This window comes from Myotis daubentonii, chromosome 21 (assembly GCF_963259705.1).
Source record: "Myotis daubentonii chromosome 21, mMyoDau2.1, whole genome shotgun sequence".
Classification (NCBI taxonomy): domain Eukaryota; kingdom Metazoa; phylum Chordata; class Mammalia; order Chiroptera; family Vespertilionidae; genus Myotis; species Myotis daubentonii.
Window position 1 is genome coordinate 13,667,559 of NC_081860.1, and position 17,622 is coordinate 13,685,180.

At 46.7% G+C, this 17,622-nt stretch overlaps 1 protein-coding gene across 13 annotated transcripts in view; it reads right to left on the minus strand.

Moving 5' to 3' along the window:
* The window catches only part of MCTP2 (multiple C2 and transmembrane domain containing 2), a 131,783-nt gene that overhangs the window by 54,995 nt on the left and 59,166 nt on the right, over positions 1-17,622 (minus strand). For 10 of the 13 annotated variants that reach the window (XR_009450318.1, XR_009450317.1, XM_059678092.1 and 7 more), the window contains 5 exons: positions 15,825-15,955; positions 10,466-10,652; positions 7,121-7,214; positions 3,291-3,393; positions 2,266-2,368 (listed from right to left, as the gene is read on the minus strand). Coding sequence is in view for 11 of the 13 variants with exons in the window: in XM_059678092.1 (XP_059534075.1) it covers positions 2,266-2,368; positions 3,291-3,393; positions 7,121-7,214; positions 10,466-10,652; positions 15,825-15,955 (618 nt within the window). In the remaining 2 variants the exon portion in view is untranslated. The remainder of the gene's footprint in view (positions 1-2,265; positions 2,369-3,290; positions 3,394-7,120; positions 7,215-10,465; positions 10,653-15,824; positions 15,956-17,622) is intronic. The other 3 variants (XM_059678100.1, XM_059678098.1, XM_059678095.1) reach the window with 2 other exon arrangements.

Here is a 17,622-nt window from a genome sequence, read left to right on the forward strand (position 1 = left end):
GATACTGACATTGGCTCTTTGAACCCATAAAACAGCCTCCTCTGTATGTCTGACTTGTATTTACAATTATGTCATTGCTTTTGTTCACCCATTTCTGTGTTACCATGTCGAGGTGTTCCACAGATGTGTAGCAGTTAGGTTTCCTCTTTGAATCACTGTAAGAGGTTTTTCCATCTAATAGAAAAGTTTAACCCATTCAGCATTTACCATCATGCATGCTATGTTGAGATTTATACACGCCATCTTCTTGTTATAGGACATTAAAGAAATCCTACTGATTATTCATCTTCCTCCCTTAGCTGTCTATCCTAATCACATATCATCCACCCTATAAACTACACACACCATATATATTACATATGTTTCGTGGTAACTCCAGCATGTCAAAGCTACGCTCATAGTTTGAAGGGCCAATAGAGAAATTTGCCTTACTGTATATCTTTGTTTATGTATTTCAATGGACATATTGAACCAAAATTAGGCAAGGAGGAGAACTGAACATCTGTGTTCAAAATTCACCATGTCAGCCCTGCCTTGGGACTACTTTTAATATTTTTTTAAATTTAGTTTCCCATATATAAGTATTAACACAAAGTAAAAGATCAATGTTATTTATTTTAATGGCCAAGATTTCAGCATTAACCACAAAGCAAAATGATGGTGTAAATGTGTCCATTCTAATGTGCAAATCTCATCACAGGTGCACCGTGGGCAAATACGCGATTGGAAATGCAAATGGGGACTTGCATGGACACTTACTATTCGGGAGAAGCAATTACAGGAAATTTGTCCCATAAAACTAATTAAGGGAAGCTGTTGCTGGTGCCGCTCGCGACCGCGCACATGGATTCACAGAGGAAGCTGAAGGCTGCGTGAGGCGTGCGTCGGATTACAGATTCACATGCTGGCATGGATTGCACCGAGAATTAGAATTTGTTTCGAAATGTAGGGCCTCATCATGCCGCAGACATTCGGAAATAATAATAAAGAGATGGTCTTCTTATTTTACAGAAATCTGATTCTCAAAGCCTTCCTAGGTTGGCCCATTAGATCATTCTGAGAGGGTAAACATATCCTATATAATAAAGAGCTAATATGCTAATTAGACCAAACAGCCGGACGACCTCAGGATGAAACCAGGGCTGCAAGGGCTGGACAAGACTGCGAGGGGCTGTGAGGGCCGGCCAGGGCTGCGAGGGCCAAACCCACTGCACGAAATTTGTGCACCGGGCCTCTAGTATTTAAATAAAAAAGAATGACCTAGATCGATGAGAAAAATCCAGCCGGATTTTCAGGACAGAATTAGGACCGCTTAGTTGAAGATAGACATGTTAAATAAACCTACTGAATCAGATAATTATTAGGAGATGGTGTCTAGCCTGGAAATGTTTTAAAACTCTCCAATGGGTATACTATTTTCCAACGCATATTTACTATGTTATCGATCAGGAGATTTAAGGAATAAAATGTTTCTTGTTAGAGATACTTAGCATTTTGGCATATTTTTCATTAGAATTATATCTAGACCAGTGGTCGGCAAACGGCGGCTCGCGAGCCACATGTGGCTCTTTGGCCCCTTGAGTGTGGCCACGAAGTTTCAATCGCACTGTATGTGCGCACCCGCACGTGATATTTTGTGGAAGAGCCACACTCAAGGGGCTGCAGTTTGCCGACCACTGATCTAGACGTTAGGTAGAGAATTAGTTCAGTTGGAGAGCGTGTGCTGCAGGAAGAGCCCCCATAGACCCTCTGAGGAGCTGATCACTTCCCCAATTTATTGATCAAGGAATCAGAAATCAATCTGAATAGCAACAGCCACACCTTGCCTGACCCGCGTGGCTCAGTGGCTGAACACAGACCTATGAACTAGGAGGTCATGGTTTCAATTCCTGGTTGGGGCACATAACCTGGTTGTGGGCTCGGTCCCCAGTAGGGGGCGTGCAGGAGGCAGCCGATCAATGATTCTCTCTCGTTATTGCTGTTTCTCTCTCTCCCTCCCTTCCTCTCTGAAATCAGTAAAACCATATTTAAGAAAAAAGAAAAAAAATAAGGCTGGTCAAAAAGCTTTGGTTGGTTCAATCATACTGGCCAAAGCGAGAAAATGATGTCACTTTATATCTGAAACTACTGGAATGAAACAGTTGTTTCCGGCTAGAGTTTAAAGTGTTCTCCTGGCCCAGGTTGAAAAGATGAAGCAGTTTAGACCATAGAAAGTTGTCAACCGCACAATGACTCACAAACTGTGTATTAACAAAGGCAACTTACGGACAGCAAGGGAATGGAGACTCTCCCAAGGAAATCCGGGGGTTTGTCGCCGTCCTCATCAAACACTGTCACTTCCAAAGCATCGTGGACGTCTTTAACACGGCTGCAACGAGAAACACACCGCGGATCACATACAAACACACACACACACACGCACACAGGCACACACACGTGGAGTCGGTTCCGTGAAGATCTGAAAACACGGTTTCACTAATTAAGTCTGCACGTCCTCAGAGTATAAAACTACCATTTAATTAAACTCCAAAAATTAAATCAAACTGACGATATTCCCAAGCCTTCCATCAGAGCAGATTCAGTCATCCATACGAGAAAAGGCCAACTTTCTTACTAGGTGACATTTTCCGTGTCTGCGTGCACGCAGGGTGGGGCTGTTAAAGAAACAGGATGGAGAGGGAATGGGAGACAGAAGGAGGGTAGAAGGATGGTGATTTCAAAGTCGCTTCCGAGTAAGAAAAGCAAAACTAAGATTCTTTTTAAATGAATGAAGAATTCACTTAAAAATCAGTGGCTATGCCGAAACCGGTTTGGCTCAGTGGATAGAGCGTCGGCCTGCGGACTGAAAGGTCCCAGGTTCGATTCCGGTCAAGGGCATGTACCTGGGTTGCGGGCATATCCCCAGTAGGAGATGTGCAGGAGGCAGCTGATCGATGTTTCTCTCTCATCGATGTTTCTAACTATCTCTCTCCCTTCCTCTCTGTGAAAAATCAATAAAATATATTTTTAAAAAAAAATCAGTGGCTAAAATCACTGTTTGCTGCCCTCGCTGGTTTGGCTCAGTGGATAGCGGGTTGGGCCTGTGGACGGAAGGGACCCGGGTTCGATTCCGGTCAAGGACACAGGCCCGGGGGATGCAGGCTTGATCCCTGATCGCGCAGGAGGCGGCTGATCCATGATTCTCTCTCATCGTTGATGTTTCTGTCTCTCTCTCCCTCTCCCTTCCTCTCTAAAATCAATAACTTTTTTTTAAAGATGCCCCCGGATAGTCCAGAGGCTAAAGGACTTACAACGTGAAAACTTTGTTCCACTCGGGGTTGAGGGTCTTGTAGATGGTGTGTGTCTGCAGCCGGTCGTTGCCCAACTCCAACAAGCAGAAAGGGTCGCTCTTCCCTGGAAGGAAAACACAGACGTCGGTCAGAGACACAGGGATCTCAGACATGACAGAGGCCAGTGAACCAAGGCCACGCGCTTCCCTGACGGTGCCACTGTGCTGGCTGAGAGGTGAGAGCGAGCCGTCTCCCCCGCAAGCCGCGTGGGAGCCGTGGGTCCTGCCAATGCTGCAAGTGTGGCATCGTCAACAGGCTGGCACTGACACGCAACCCGGTGCCCGGGACCACACAGGTGGCATAGGAGCAGGTGGTAAACTGTCACGTGAGCGAGTCCACTTTTGTGTGGTTGTTTTTACATGTTTATTGATTTCAGAGAAGAAGGGAGAGGGAGAGAGAGAGAAACATCAATGATGAGAGAGAATCATGGATCAGCTGCCTCCTGTAAGCCCTACACTGGGGATCAAGCCCACAACCCGGGCATGTGCCCTGACCGGGAATCGAACCCAGGATGCGTGAGTCTGCAGGCCAATGCTCTATCCACTGAGCCAAACCAGGTAGGGCAGGTGTTTTCTTTTAAATCAGAAGCTCATCTCTGTTCCCTTTTTAGATTCTCTTAGAGTTACTATAGGTCCTTATTCTTCTATAACGGGAAGCCTATGACAGCTCACAGGCCTCCCATGGTGTGAGGGAAGCGGGAAAAAGTATAAACATGGCTATTTAGGAGTTAAAACAGCTTTGCAGGGAGTGGCCACACACATATAGGATCCTATATATGCAATACATTGTGAGCACATATGCTATATGTTTGTTGCTTGCAAATGAGCAAAACTTCAATCCCCAAAAGTCAGTTCCGAGTTTTTGCCTTAAAAAAAGAAAAGCTTGCATGGCCGGGGTGGCTCAGTGGTTGAGCGCTGACCTATGAACCAGAAGGTCACAGTTCGATTCCCGGTCAGGGCACATGTCCCGGTTTTGTGGTCTCAATCCCCGGTGTGGGGCGTGCAGGAGGCAGCTGATCCATGATTCTCTCTCATCATTGATGTTTCTATCTCTCTCTTCCTCTCCCTTCCTCTCTGAAATCAATAAAAATATATTTTAAAAAATAAAGCCCTAGCTGGTTTGGCTCAGTGGATAGAGCGTCGGCCTGTGAACTGAAGGGTCCTGGGTTCGATTCCAGCCAAGGGCATATGCCCAGGTTGCTGGCTTGATCCCCAGTGGGGGGCGGGGGAGGAGGCAGCCGATCAATGATTCTCTCTCATCATCGATGTTTCTCTCCCTGTCTCCCTCTCCCTTCCTCTCTGAAATCAATAAAAAAAAAATATTAAAATAAGTAAATAAAAATAATAAATGAATGGCCCCAATGTTCCCCAATGGCACGGAGGAGACACATACACGCTCAGGGCGTGTCACCTTGACAGTTTCAAGGTGTTTTAGCACCTTGCATGCCATCGCCTTTGCTCCGTCCGACCCCACTTGACAATTCATTGACATGCCTCGAACAGCAAGCGGAGGTGTCTCATTTAAATGATTTTACCTTTATATGAGTTACAGAAGTAATAAACGGATTTTAGAGGTCATTTCATTCATCTGACAAATATTTATTAAGCGTCCCCTCGACGTCTGGCGTGGGACCAGGCCCTGATGTACACAGACCACCAGGTCGTTACCTTTATGGAACCCTCATAAAATCTCGCCTTTTTTTTTTTTTTTTTTAGCAAATGTCACCTTTTCCATGAAAACTGCCCCCATGTTCCCGGCCAGTGGGCTGCGTGCTCCCACCTTTGACCCCTGGCTGTGTATTTTCCCTGTGTCTCCTACACCCCACATCTATGCATCTCTGTTCCATAGTGAGCCCTGTATTTCACAGAAGCAGCCCGAGGCAGGCAAACCCAACATATGCCCACATGGGCCAGTGACGAAGGACAGCGGGGACGTTGCTGGCTGCTGGGGACGGGTGTCGGCTGGAGAGAGCTATGCGTCACGCGGGTTCTCATTTAACCCTCCAGGAGGTAAGGGATGTTGGTGCAGAAGAGGAAGCTCAAGTTCAAGGAAATCTAATCTGGTTGATTAACGTCTACACGGAATTCACAGTGCAGGTGAATTTTAACCAAGGTTTGGGAGGGGGCTGATTTGTTTAGCAGAAACGGGTAGGTCTTTCCTAATGAGACAGGGACAGATCAGAGCCTTAAAATGATTAACAAGATAGCCTGGCCGGCCTGGCTCAGTGATTGAGCGTCAACCTATGAACTAGGAGGTCACGGTTCGATTCCAGGTCAGGGCACATGCCAGTGTGGGCGCGTGTAAGAGGCAGCCGATCAATGATTCTCTCTCATCACTGGTGTTTCTATCTCTCTGCCCCTCTCCCTTCCTCTCTGAAATCAATAAAAATATTTATTTAAAAAGGCACAGAGCACCTCAATGGAATAAAGGCAACAAGTAGATTCTGTTTCTATGGCGGTACCAGAGAAAAGTCTTACCAAAAGGTTAATTTAGCAAAGTCATGACACTAAGAATCCATAAATATCCTGGAAGCTAAACGCTCAAGTACATTATCGAATCACAGCACAATTATTTGAAAAATAATAATTTGGTGAAGAAATTGTTCCTTCCGTCAAAAAAATGGCTTATCTGCATCTTATTTTTTTCTGCTCCTCTATTTCAGCAATTTTTCAAATGAAGTGCCAGAAGAATTTTTAAAACATGCAATACTATGTAATCAGGGGCCCTGACCTCTTTTCCCTGAGATTATCAAATTTTTAAAAATGACAACAGCCAACACAACAATAGCCAGCTGGTGTGAATTCCCTGTATTGAGCCATAAACATATAGGTCATATAACGGAGCTGCATCTTATTGGTCATGTCACCTAATAAAATTGTATCTGACTGGTTAATTCCTGGTACCAGAAATCCTCATATACACAGTACAAATATAGGCACCTGATTTTTTTAAGAAGTCACTTTGGAGCAAAAAGGAAATCAATTACTATCATTTTTCCCTGTAAATCAATCCAAACTGTACCTTTTTTGTGTGTCAGATCAGCAAAAGGTATAATATACTTTTTGAATTTCAGGAAATAGTTTACGTGTGCCGTGAGATGAAACAGGTCGAAAACCGCTGCTTTATTTGGAAAATGCATGATTGCTGTGTACATGCTTCTAATTCAGCCGTGGGCAAACTACGGCCTGCGGGCCGGATCCGGCCCGTTTGAAATGAATAAAACTCAAAAAAAAAGACTGTACCCTTTTATGTAATGATGTTTCCTTTGAATTTATATTAGATCACACAAACACTCCATCCATGCTTTTGTTCCAGCCCTCCGGTCCAGTTTAAGAACCCATTGTGGCCCTCGAGAATCTAATTATTAAAACACTAGAGGCACGATGCATGAAATACATGCAAGGGGCTTGGCCCTCGCAGCCCGGCTTCGTCCGGAAGGTCGTCGTTCCGCTGTTCGGTCTAATTAGCATATTAACTCTTTATTATGTAGGATTTTGCTTTGCCATAAGGTGACATCAACGAGGGCGATAAATAAAAATAAAAATGCAGCCCTAACCGGTTTGGCTCAGTGGATAGAGCGTCGGCCTGCGGACTGAAAGGTCCCGGGTTCGATTCCAGTCAAGGGCATGTACCTTGGTTGCGGGCACATCCCCAGTGGGGGGCATGCAGGAGGCAGCGGATCAATGTTTCTCTCTCATTGATGTTTCTAGCTCTCTATCCCTCTCCCCTCCTCTCTGTGAAAAAATCAATAAAAGATATATGGAAAAAAAATAAATGAAAATGGTTCCTACCTGAGAAGTCAGCCGCTAAGAGGTCCACAGCCTTTAAAACCTTCACTTGTAAAATGCCGATGTCCTTCATGTCTTTCAGGGAGTTCTGCAAACACTGAGGGGAAACAACAAATACACACGTGGATCACAGATGACGCAGCTTTCTCCTACCCCCTCAGGCCACAGCGCCCCCGGGAAAAGCTTTCTCCACGGACCGCGGCCTTTCTCACGCAACCGCCCGGAAGCCTTGCACGGTGCACCGTATCCGTCACCGGGACACTGAGGCATCGACAGCAACCAGATGACAAGCGCCGGAGGGTTAATTAACTCCAGCTCCGAAATGAACACATTGCACACACAGACAACCGGCTTTTAACACGGCCCCGTGGCGACAGCGCAGGCATCCCGCCGGGAAGATGCGTGTGGAGCGGCAGCCCTCCTCCTCGTCTCCGTCTTTCGCTGTAATGAAACTTTTCAACCACCTGGGAAGGCACCATTACTCTGACCTCGTTTGTGCGAACTTTATGGAGAACCAGAGGACAGCACGTGGACCGTCTGTGGATGCTCATTACCGCGGGAAAGAGAGGAGGGATGGAGATGGAGAGTGAATTTTCTGGCCCACGCTTTAGCTAGTTCATGGCATGGGAGAGGGAGCATCCAGCATCGGGTTTGCATTTGCATTTATGCTAATTTTTCCTTTGCCGAGACTTCGACACGGGGTGGGGTAAAAGTAGGTTTATAGTTGTGAGGATGCGAAACACATAGTTTATTCTTGCATTATAATTCATTAATTATTGTAGTAGTTGCAATATAAACAACTGTTACCCTATGTTGGCCCACCCGGTATATCTACTGATATACGGCATTAAGTAAATATCTATCCAATATACCGTCTAATTCTTAAGCATGTACACAGCCAATATTCAGAAGTCTATGTACATTACGTCCTTCAAAACGTGAGTATCAAAGAGATATAAGCAGATAAAATCATTCAAATGCTTTCAGCCACACTCACTGAACAGGATGCCGCTTTCAAACCTTTGGATATAGTGTTTGTGCCATCATCAAATAACTAAAAACCTGCGATAGGTTGATCCTGGGGGCTTATGACAGGATTAAAAAAAAATCCTTGTCATTGAAGCATTTCAGGGTAGAATAATAAAAGCTTCATAATAATTAAGGTTTGCTTAACCTCACATGCACTGTTGCTAAGAACTTTCTAAAGCTATTTCTGATCTACATTTTCAACAACAACAAAATAAAAAAAAAGACTAGCGTTTAAGCTTAAATGAAAACATATTAAGTGAAATAATTTTCAACTTTGAAGACTGTCTATTCTGACGACATAAAAAAACAAATCCAGCCCAGCCCAGCCAGTGTGGCTCAGTGGTTGAGCACAGACCCATGAACCAAGAGGCACTGGTTTGATTCCCAGTCAAGGCACAAGCCTGGGGTTGCGGGTTTGATTCCCAGTAGGGGGCGTGCAGGAGGCAGCTAATCAATGATGTTTCTCTCTCATCAATGTTTTTATCTCTCTATACCTCTCCCTTCCTCTCTCTCGAAAACAAATAAAAACATTTTATTTTTAAATCCAGGTGTCTGAAACTTGTGTCTTGTAATACAGCATTCTTTTCTGAGGCAGATCAGAAACGGCTTTAGAAAGTTCTCAGCAACAGTGCATGTTAGGTAAGCAAATCTTAATTATTATGAAGCTTATATTATGAAGCGGCTCACTAACTAAAAAAAAAACTGTAGCCCTAGCTGGTTTGGCTCAGTGGATAGAGTGTCGGCCTGCGGACTGAAGGGTCCCGGGTTCAATTCCAGCCAAGAGCACGTGCCTGGGTTACGAGCTTGATCCCCATTGGGGGGCGTGCAGGAGGCACCCGGTCAGTGATTCTCTCTCATCACTGATGTTTCTATCTCTCTCTCCCTCTCCCTCCCTCTCTGAAATCAATAGAGAAATATATAAACAAAAAAATTAAAAATAAATACTGTATCTCTCTTGATCAGCCTTTTCAAATCTCTTTTCAATTAGTACTCTGGAAATCTTGAGGCATTACTTACAGCAGTCATTATGATCTCGTCTAGTGCCACCTTACAAATATATGACACACCTCATGAATTTGGTAAAACTTCCAAGTTATCCATGGGAAAATTGGAGGAAAGTTTTATTTTTCATCACCAATCCTTCACTCGTTTACCTAAAGCCATCCGAAAAAAATATGAACAGTGGATTGTGTCGAAACGTCTTTGGAGGACGCCAACCTTGCCTGCAGAATGCGTGTTAACAATAAGATGTCTGGCCACAGGTTTTGTACTCCCGAAGACGGAGAATTTTTCAATTAATCAATACACCTGCCCGGGGAAGGGATGGGAGGCACTGAAGTTTATGCCGAGAATAATATTCCCATTAAATAAAGATTCGTCTTTGCTTCATTTTTTATGCCACTTTCCTAAAGCGTGTCTTTCGTGGGTGGCAACAAACATATTGATTTACCCAGAAGATGAGATAAAAATGGAATGCAAATAAAGACACCGAGAAAGCCAGAGGAGAAAACAATAGATGAAGAGGACAGAGCCACCTGATTTAAAAGTGCTGCGTGGACTTCTAAGCACATGGCAACGACTTAGACAAAATTCTCAGATGCCAGTATTATCCCGGGTGGGGTAGCACAACAGTCCTCCCTGCCTGTGAAGGGCTTGGCTTGGTAAGACACAAGCACTGACTCACTTGCATCTAGAAGGTTCTGGAAAAGTATCTATAACACTGTGACCATGAATAGTCGCTTAAAAAAACAGCTATTTTGTGATGAAGGTGTATTAAAATTCCCATACACCTGCACAGACCTGCTAAACAGTAGTTTGTCTACTCGAGGACTTCAATTTCCTCCAAAGACTTCCTACAAGCTGCAAATTCAAAATCCGTTGGTTGGCCTGTAGAATAGCAGGAGGGTGAATTCTAACCTGCTTCCACCTCCTCACAAACACATCAACCTCTAGGTCTGATGTCTTGTTTTACGGGACACACCAATAAACTTTGGACAAAGATCTCTTTCTATGCAGTTTCTCAGTTCATGGACTTTGGTGCGACTTAAAAGTGGGGGTGGGCTGCCCGGCCGGGGTGGCTCAGTGGTTAAGCATCAACCCATGAGCCAGGAGGTCAGAGTTCGATTCCTGGTCAAGGGCACATGCCCGGGTTGCAGGCTCCATCCCCAGTGGGGGGCGTGCAGGAGGCAGCCCATCCATGATCCTCTCTCATCACGGATGTTTCTATCCCCTCTCCCCCTTCTTCTCTGAAATCAATAAAAAACATTTTTTAAAAAGTGGGGGTGTGGCCGGAACGGTGTCGCGGGGCAAAGCACTCACATAGCGCTGGGTGATCTGCTTCCTCTCGCTGGGGTCCGCCAAGGGGCACACACACAGGTCGGACATGGAGACCCCCCCGCAGGGCGTCAGCGTGATCAGCACCAGGAGGGCGCCCAGGCAGCTGTCCAGGGGCAGCTCCAAGCAGTTGGCTTGCTTGAGTGGGAGCGAGGCGATGTCCACTTTACATCTGCAAAAGCGCACACCGGGGAGAGGAGAGTGAGGAGCTAACCCATGGCTACTTGGGGGCCTCCAAAGAACCTATGTTTACTTATTACCCGAACCACATTCTACGGGGCCTGGGTTTCCTGGGCAGGGAAGGTCGAGAGGGCTCCTCTGGCTTAGAATACTCACTCCTAGTCCAACACACTCTAAAATGAAGGAGAGGAGCCCGGCCGGTGTGGCTCAGTGGTTGAGCATCGACCCATGAACCAGGAGGTCAGGGTTCGATTCCCGGTCAGGGCACATGCCCCGGTTGCAGGCTCGATCCCCAGTGTGGGGCGTGCAGGAGGCAGCCAGCTGATCAATGATTCTCTCTCATCATTGATGTTTCTATCTCTTTCTCCCTCTCCTTTCCTCTCTGAAATCAATACAAATTTTTTAAAAAAAATAAAGTGTAGGAGAGGAAAGGTAAGGAATGGAATGGCAGATGGAAAAGAAGAGTCGGATCCTTGCCCAGTAAGGTCTGCAGAAAGACAATGAGGTCAAGAATTAGGGAGAGCCCGGTCTGCGTGGCTCAGTGGTTGAGCATTGACCTTTGATACAGGAGGTCACGGTTCGATTCCCGGTCAGGGCACATGCCCAGGTTGCAGGCTTGATTCCCGGTGGGGAGCGTGCAGGAGGCAGCCGATCCATGATTCTCTCATCACTGATGTTTCTCTCTCTCTCTCTCTCCCTCTCCCCTCCTCTCTGAAATCAATAAAAATATATTTTAAAGAAAAACAGAATTAGGGAAAAAGGACTTTACAAGTTCAAGTATCATGGCTGTATGGGGCTTTTCTGCACCGCGTCTTTTTCCAGCAAAGAGAATAGAGGGTTCAAAAACAATTTAGAAAAGACCAGAGACGCGTAAGTGGGAGAGGGTTAATGAAAAAAACATTTTCTTCCGGCTGAACGCCAGCGGGCAGGCGCGTTTTTATTCGCACCCGACGTGTTAAGGTGCTTTCCTAACAGGCGGGTTCCACGGGGCTTCCCCAGGCGGGTCTCTTTCTGGACAAATGGAGCATGAAGTGCTGCTGATGGATGCCACTTCAGCCGCGCGGCTCGCGAAGGCTGGCCCCATCTGCTATAAATTGCGTGTTTTCCGTCTCTTCACAGCCAATGTTCTGGGCTGTTGAAAACCTCAAGCACATTTAAATACGGGAGCAAACACCACGAACGGGGGGGCTGGGTGCTAGGCGCTGATTTGCTTTAACACTGAGAACTCTGGGCTTGCCTGGGGGTGGGGCTGGGACGCCTGCTTTGTTGATGCTTAGAAGGGCTGCGGGGTGGGGGTGAGGGTGGGGGTGGAGGCAGGAGGGAGGGAGGGAGTGACCTGTTTGGAGTCCCAGGGGTCCTCACACTTTTTAAACAGGGGGCCAGTTCACTGTCCCTCAGACTGTTGGAGGGCCGGACTATAGTTAAAAAAAAAACAACAACTATGAACAAATTCCTATGCACACTGCACATATCTTATTTTGAAGTAAAAAAACAAAATGGGAACAAATGCAATTATTTGTATTTGCATGTGGCCCGCGGGCCGTAGTTTGAGGACCCCTGGTTTGGACAATCATTCAGAGTATGCTGCATTCAGATCTTAGAATATTTAGTCAATGACAGCTCCAGGCCTGGCCAGTGTGGCTCAGTGGTTAAGTGAAGACCCATGAATCAGAAGGTCATGGTGCAATTCCAAGTCAGGGCACATGCCCGGGTTGTGGGCTCGGTCTCCAGTAGGGGGTGTGCAGGAGGCAGCTGATCAGTGATTCTCATCATTGATGTTTCTCTCTCTCTCTCTCTCTCTCCCCCTTCCCCTCTGAAATCAATTAAAATACACACACACACATATATATAGAAAGGAATATAGGTCCCTCCCATATTGAAAAGCCCATGGTTTTATTTGTCTAAAGAAAACAAGGCTAAATCACTTATTTTTTCCTCAGCAGCAGGCATATATTAAAGCTATGCTCTGCGGCCCGCAGCCAGTTAATGTGCTGAGATAGCATTGTTTCTGACCTCCTGCGCACGCCTTTCTCCATTAATCCCACCGCATTTTATTGTTTTAATTCCACACATAATTTTACCGCATCCGTCAGCCCAGCCTGCTCAAGTGTCCCTTGCCATGATAGCTTTTAACCTCTCGCTCATTACCATAAGTCTATGTTTTATATTTCAGGCTGGCCAGCTTTTAACTTAAATGCACGGGGCAGGAAAGAGTGCTGTAGTTTTCGAAGCCGTAAATCTCAGAGGCTAAGGAAGGGGGGGGGGGGGGTGCGGTGAACAGGAGAAAAATGGGGAGTGTGTCAAGCATGGCTGTAAAAGCAGGTCAACGACATGGGTGCCATTTGTCCAGGGAAATACTCCATCCCTGATTCTCCACGGATAAACCGGTGGAATGTCAGGGCCCCGTCCAAGTCACCCTGTGGGACTCGGAGGCAGCCCGGGCTCCAGCATCCTCCTTCTTGAGTTGCCCAAGCAAAAGTAAGTCTAGAAGATTCCATAACGAGTTCATCTCTACAATCGCCTTGAAATGTAAAACACGTGTCAAGAACACGATTATTTTGAACAGTTGGTAGCAGTTTAAAATGGGAGAGTCTACAATCTATAGTCTTGCCATTTTGTTTAAAAGTTGGAGCAGGTGAGACTGGCCGGTGTTACTCAGTGGTTGAGCGTCGACCTATGAAGCAGGAGGTCATGGTTTGATTCCCGGTCAAGGGCATAGGTCAAGGTCAAGGGCATACACCTGGGTTGCAGGTTCCACCCCTGCTCCACGGTTAGGGTGCGTGCAAGAGGCAACCAATTGATGTGTCTCTTTCACATTGATGTTTTTTTCTCTTTCTCCTCCTTCCCCTCCTTTTCACTCTCTCTAAAAATCAATGGGAAAACATATCCTCAGGTGAGGATTTTTATAAAATATACATTTTTATTGATTTCAGAGAAGAAGGGAGACAAGAAGAGAGATAGAAACATCAGTGATGAGAGAGAATCATTGATCAGTTGCCTCCTGCAAGCCCCCCATTAGGGATCAAGCCCACAACCTGGACATGTGCCCGTGACTGGAATCGAACCTGGGACCCTCCAGTCCGCAGGCTGACGCTCTATACACTGAGCCAAACCGACTAAGGCAGGTGAGGATTTTTATAAAAAAAAAAAAAAAAAAAAAAAAGCAACAGAGAAGACTCAGGAGACTGTTATGACTGACTCTCACTGTCAAAGGGACTCCTGATGCGAAAAGGTGTTTCCCAACATTTGGGAGGTCCGATAACTGAGCCCTGAAATGACAACAAAGAAAAGAAAATGGAAAAAAATAAGTGAAAAATGTAAAATAAAAAACTGTAAGGAGCGTGTGTGTGGTATGTACACGCTCGCACCATCTCCCCGTTAACTCTGAGGATCCGTCTGCATTTCAGGGTACGTCTCACCCCACTCGGAGGTTCGCTGCAGCTAATGCCCTGTAACCGGCTCCCGGGAGACACTTTTGTGATCTCTTTGACTGCGGGAGAGGAAAAAGGAAAAAGATACAAAAAAAAAATCCTTTAAAATCCATAAAAAGGAAGGACAGAACGGCCTCTAGGACAGGCACACAAACAAGAAACAGCTGAAGTCATAAATAAACACCCGGGTGACAACACCCGGCGTGAAAGGGACATCGGAAACGAGCGTTTCTGTCCGAAGACACCTCGCACTCACAGGAAAGCACTTCCTGTGACGAGGGGCAGCCGTGACAGCACAATGCATGGGGCGGGGCGAGAGGGTGTTGCTCTTTGTACCGACACAGCAGGTCGGCCGTTCATCACGGAGGGCCTCGCTCCCACCACTCGGAGGACAGGTCGGGACACAGAGTGCTCTGCGGCTCACTGACGTAGCGGATCCCTGCCCGGGGCTAGCACAGCGTTTCTGATCCCCCCGTGGACGGGTGTTGGCGGGACACGGGCGTGTCACAGCGGTGCCCAGGGTCAGGGGTAATGACAAGTGTCTGAGGTGTCGGTCACCCCGAGTAGGTGAAGGAGGGGGAGAAGGGGCCAGACTAGGAATCGGACCCACAATATCCTGAGAGTATGGCAGGACCTACTTTCTTCTGTTTTGATCAGTACTAAATGGCTTGCCCAGCTGGCATGGCTCAGTGTCTGAGCGCCGACCTATGAACCAGGAGGTCACGGTTGGTTTGATTCCCCCATCAGGGCACATGCCCCAGTAGGGGGGCTCGATCCCCAGTAAGGGGAGTGCAGGAAGCAGCTGATCAATGATTCTCTCTCATCATTGATGTTTCTATCTCTCTCTCCTTCTCTCTTCTTCTCTGAAATCAATAAAAATATGTTAAATAAATAAATAAATGGCATAGGATTGCATAAAACGTAACACTGCCTTGTTCAATTCAGAACATATACAGATGTAATGTATGTGACAACTAGAGGCCCAGTGAATGAAATTTGTGCACGGGTAGGGTCCCTAGGCCTGGCTGGTGATCAGGGCTGATCGGGGCTTTCTGGCTGCCGGCCAGGGCCTCCCTCCCCAGCTGCCAGCTGCTGGCCAGGACCTCCCTTCGTTCAACACCATCCCCTGGTGGTCAGGGCATGTCATAGCAAGCAATCAGTCCCCCAGTCAAACTCCTATGGGGGTAATTTGCATATTAGGCTTTTATATATAGAGATAGGACAAAGGATGGGAAAGAAATGGAGATAGATTGACATTTCTTTTTCTTTTTAAAATATGGTTTATTGTTTTTTTGCAGAGAGGAAGGGATAGGAATAGAGAGTTAGAAACATCGATGAGAGAGAAACATCGATCAGCTGCCTCCTGCACACTCCCTACTGGGGATGTGCCCGCAACCAAGGTACATGCCCTTGACCGGAATCGAACCTGGGACCCTTGAGTCCGCAGGCCGACGCTCCATCCACTGAGCCAAACTGGTTAGGGCTAGATTGACATTTCTAATCTCTTTCTCTCCCTTCCTCTCTGAAATCAATAAAAAAATTTTTTTTAAAAAAAATACTAAATGCCACTGACCAATAAATAAATAAAAACTGCCCCCAGGGGAGGTTCCAGCGTGCTTCTGGCTCCCTGGGGTGGGCAGGTGCGGTCTGACCCCCAGCCCAACAGACAAAGACCAGCCTCGTGCAGAAGGCGCGGTGCACGCTCCCACCACGAGAAAGCAGAGCGGACTCACGTGCCCAGTCGCTCCTCGTGCTTTTTGCCGTCCTTTCCCCAGACCTCAATGTCCAAGATGCCCATCCTGTCAGAGAAGTAGTGAAAGTCAAACTCTTCCCGCCACTGCGGATGTGCACTCTTACACAGTGTCTAGAAAACATGCGGTTACAACGTTTATTGTCTTCGCACTGCCATGCGTCGCCACAGCAGCTACACATTTCAATTCATCGTTCTACACGGCAGGGGCAGGAGCTCGGGGTGACGTGCCTGTCTGTCCCTTTCCAAGTGAAACTTTTCCCCTTTGGGGAAGGAAAGGGACTTGGAGGTGCTGGGGAATTGGCAAGAACATCACCACTCTTTTAGCCGACCCCCAGATGCAATAGTGGATCCCACCAAGTTAGAAAGAATAGTTACCCCACGAGAAACCATAACTTTTATATATATATATATATACTAGAGGCCCGGTGCATGGATTTGTGCACCGGTGGGTCCCTCAGCCAGGCCTGCGGGAATCGGGCCAAAACCGGCTCTCCGACATCCCCCCAAAGGGTTCTGGATTGAGAGAGGGAGGTTCTTGGGTGATGCACCCTGGAATCGGGCTCCCTCCTCTCTAGTTCCTAGTGCATCACGAGAGAACTGCAGCTGCCAAGTCACCGAATTTCGGCAGCTTCTGCGCTGAGCGTCTGCCCCCTGGTGGTCATTGCGTCTCATAGCTACCAGTCGGATGGTCGCTTACACTTTTATATATATAGATATATGCATGTATATGACATATCTCAATGGATGTTTTACAGCTGTCCAGTGTTACAGGAAATATATTCATTGGTTCATGAAATCATTTTATTGGCACATCCATTCGGCACTGGCTTAAGAACCATATAAATGAACAGGTTGGGGTCCTGATTACTATCTGTCAGGTGCATTTCACAAGAAAACCATGAGTTCAGTCGTTCATCGCTGCCTATTTTTTTAAATCCCAGTTTGCTGACTCCAGTCCCTAGAGCAGTGGTTCTCAACCTTCTGGCCCTTTAAATACAGTTCCTCATGTTGTGACCCAACCATCAAATTATTTTCGTGGCTACTTCATCACTGTCATGTTGCTCCTGTGATGAATCGTCATGTAAATATCTGATATGCAGGATGGTCTTAGGCAACCCCTGTGAAAGGGTCATTGGACCGCCAAAGGGGTCGCGACCCACAGGTTGAGAACCGCTGCCCTAGAGGGAGAGAGAGAGGCTAGCCAACCCCACTGCCGCCACATTTGAATATGAACGAGGGTGGTTTGTGTTTTCCAAGCGGGACTCCAATAGGCCCGAGTGTTTGAATCCCTGGCAGGGTTTATCTCTTCTGTTTCATTTACATAGAGATTCAATTTGTGGCTTAAAAAGTGGGCAGGAATGCTGGTCCCTGAGTACCAGCCTCAACGAAGGGCACAGCATCCACCATTAAATCTTAGTGCCCGCTAGTACCGCATGGGCAAACAGGGACCAGCCAGCCCTGCCTGGAGCCAGCATCACATCACGAAACATCACTTAAGCTGGTGGTCACATTGGACTTAATATGCCAGGTCACAGAATTTAGCAACCACGAAGGAAAAAAAAAAAAAAGGAACTACTAGACCACAAATTAAATGCAATGTCCCCCAAGAGGGGACAGAGCAGATATCGGACTAATTCTCCACTTCACCTTAGCTCCACAGGGCTAAGTGTACCCCGTGATGAATAATTTTTCTATAAATCCTTCGCCCGGCCCCGGCTGGCGAAAGGGATCTCAGCCAGGGATGTGGTTACCCTGGATACAGTCTCTGGGAGGTACGG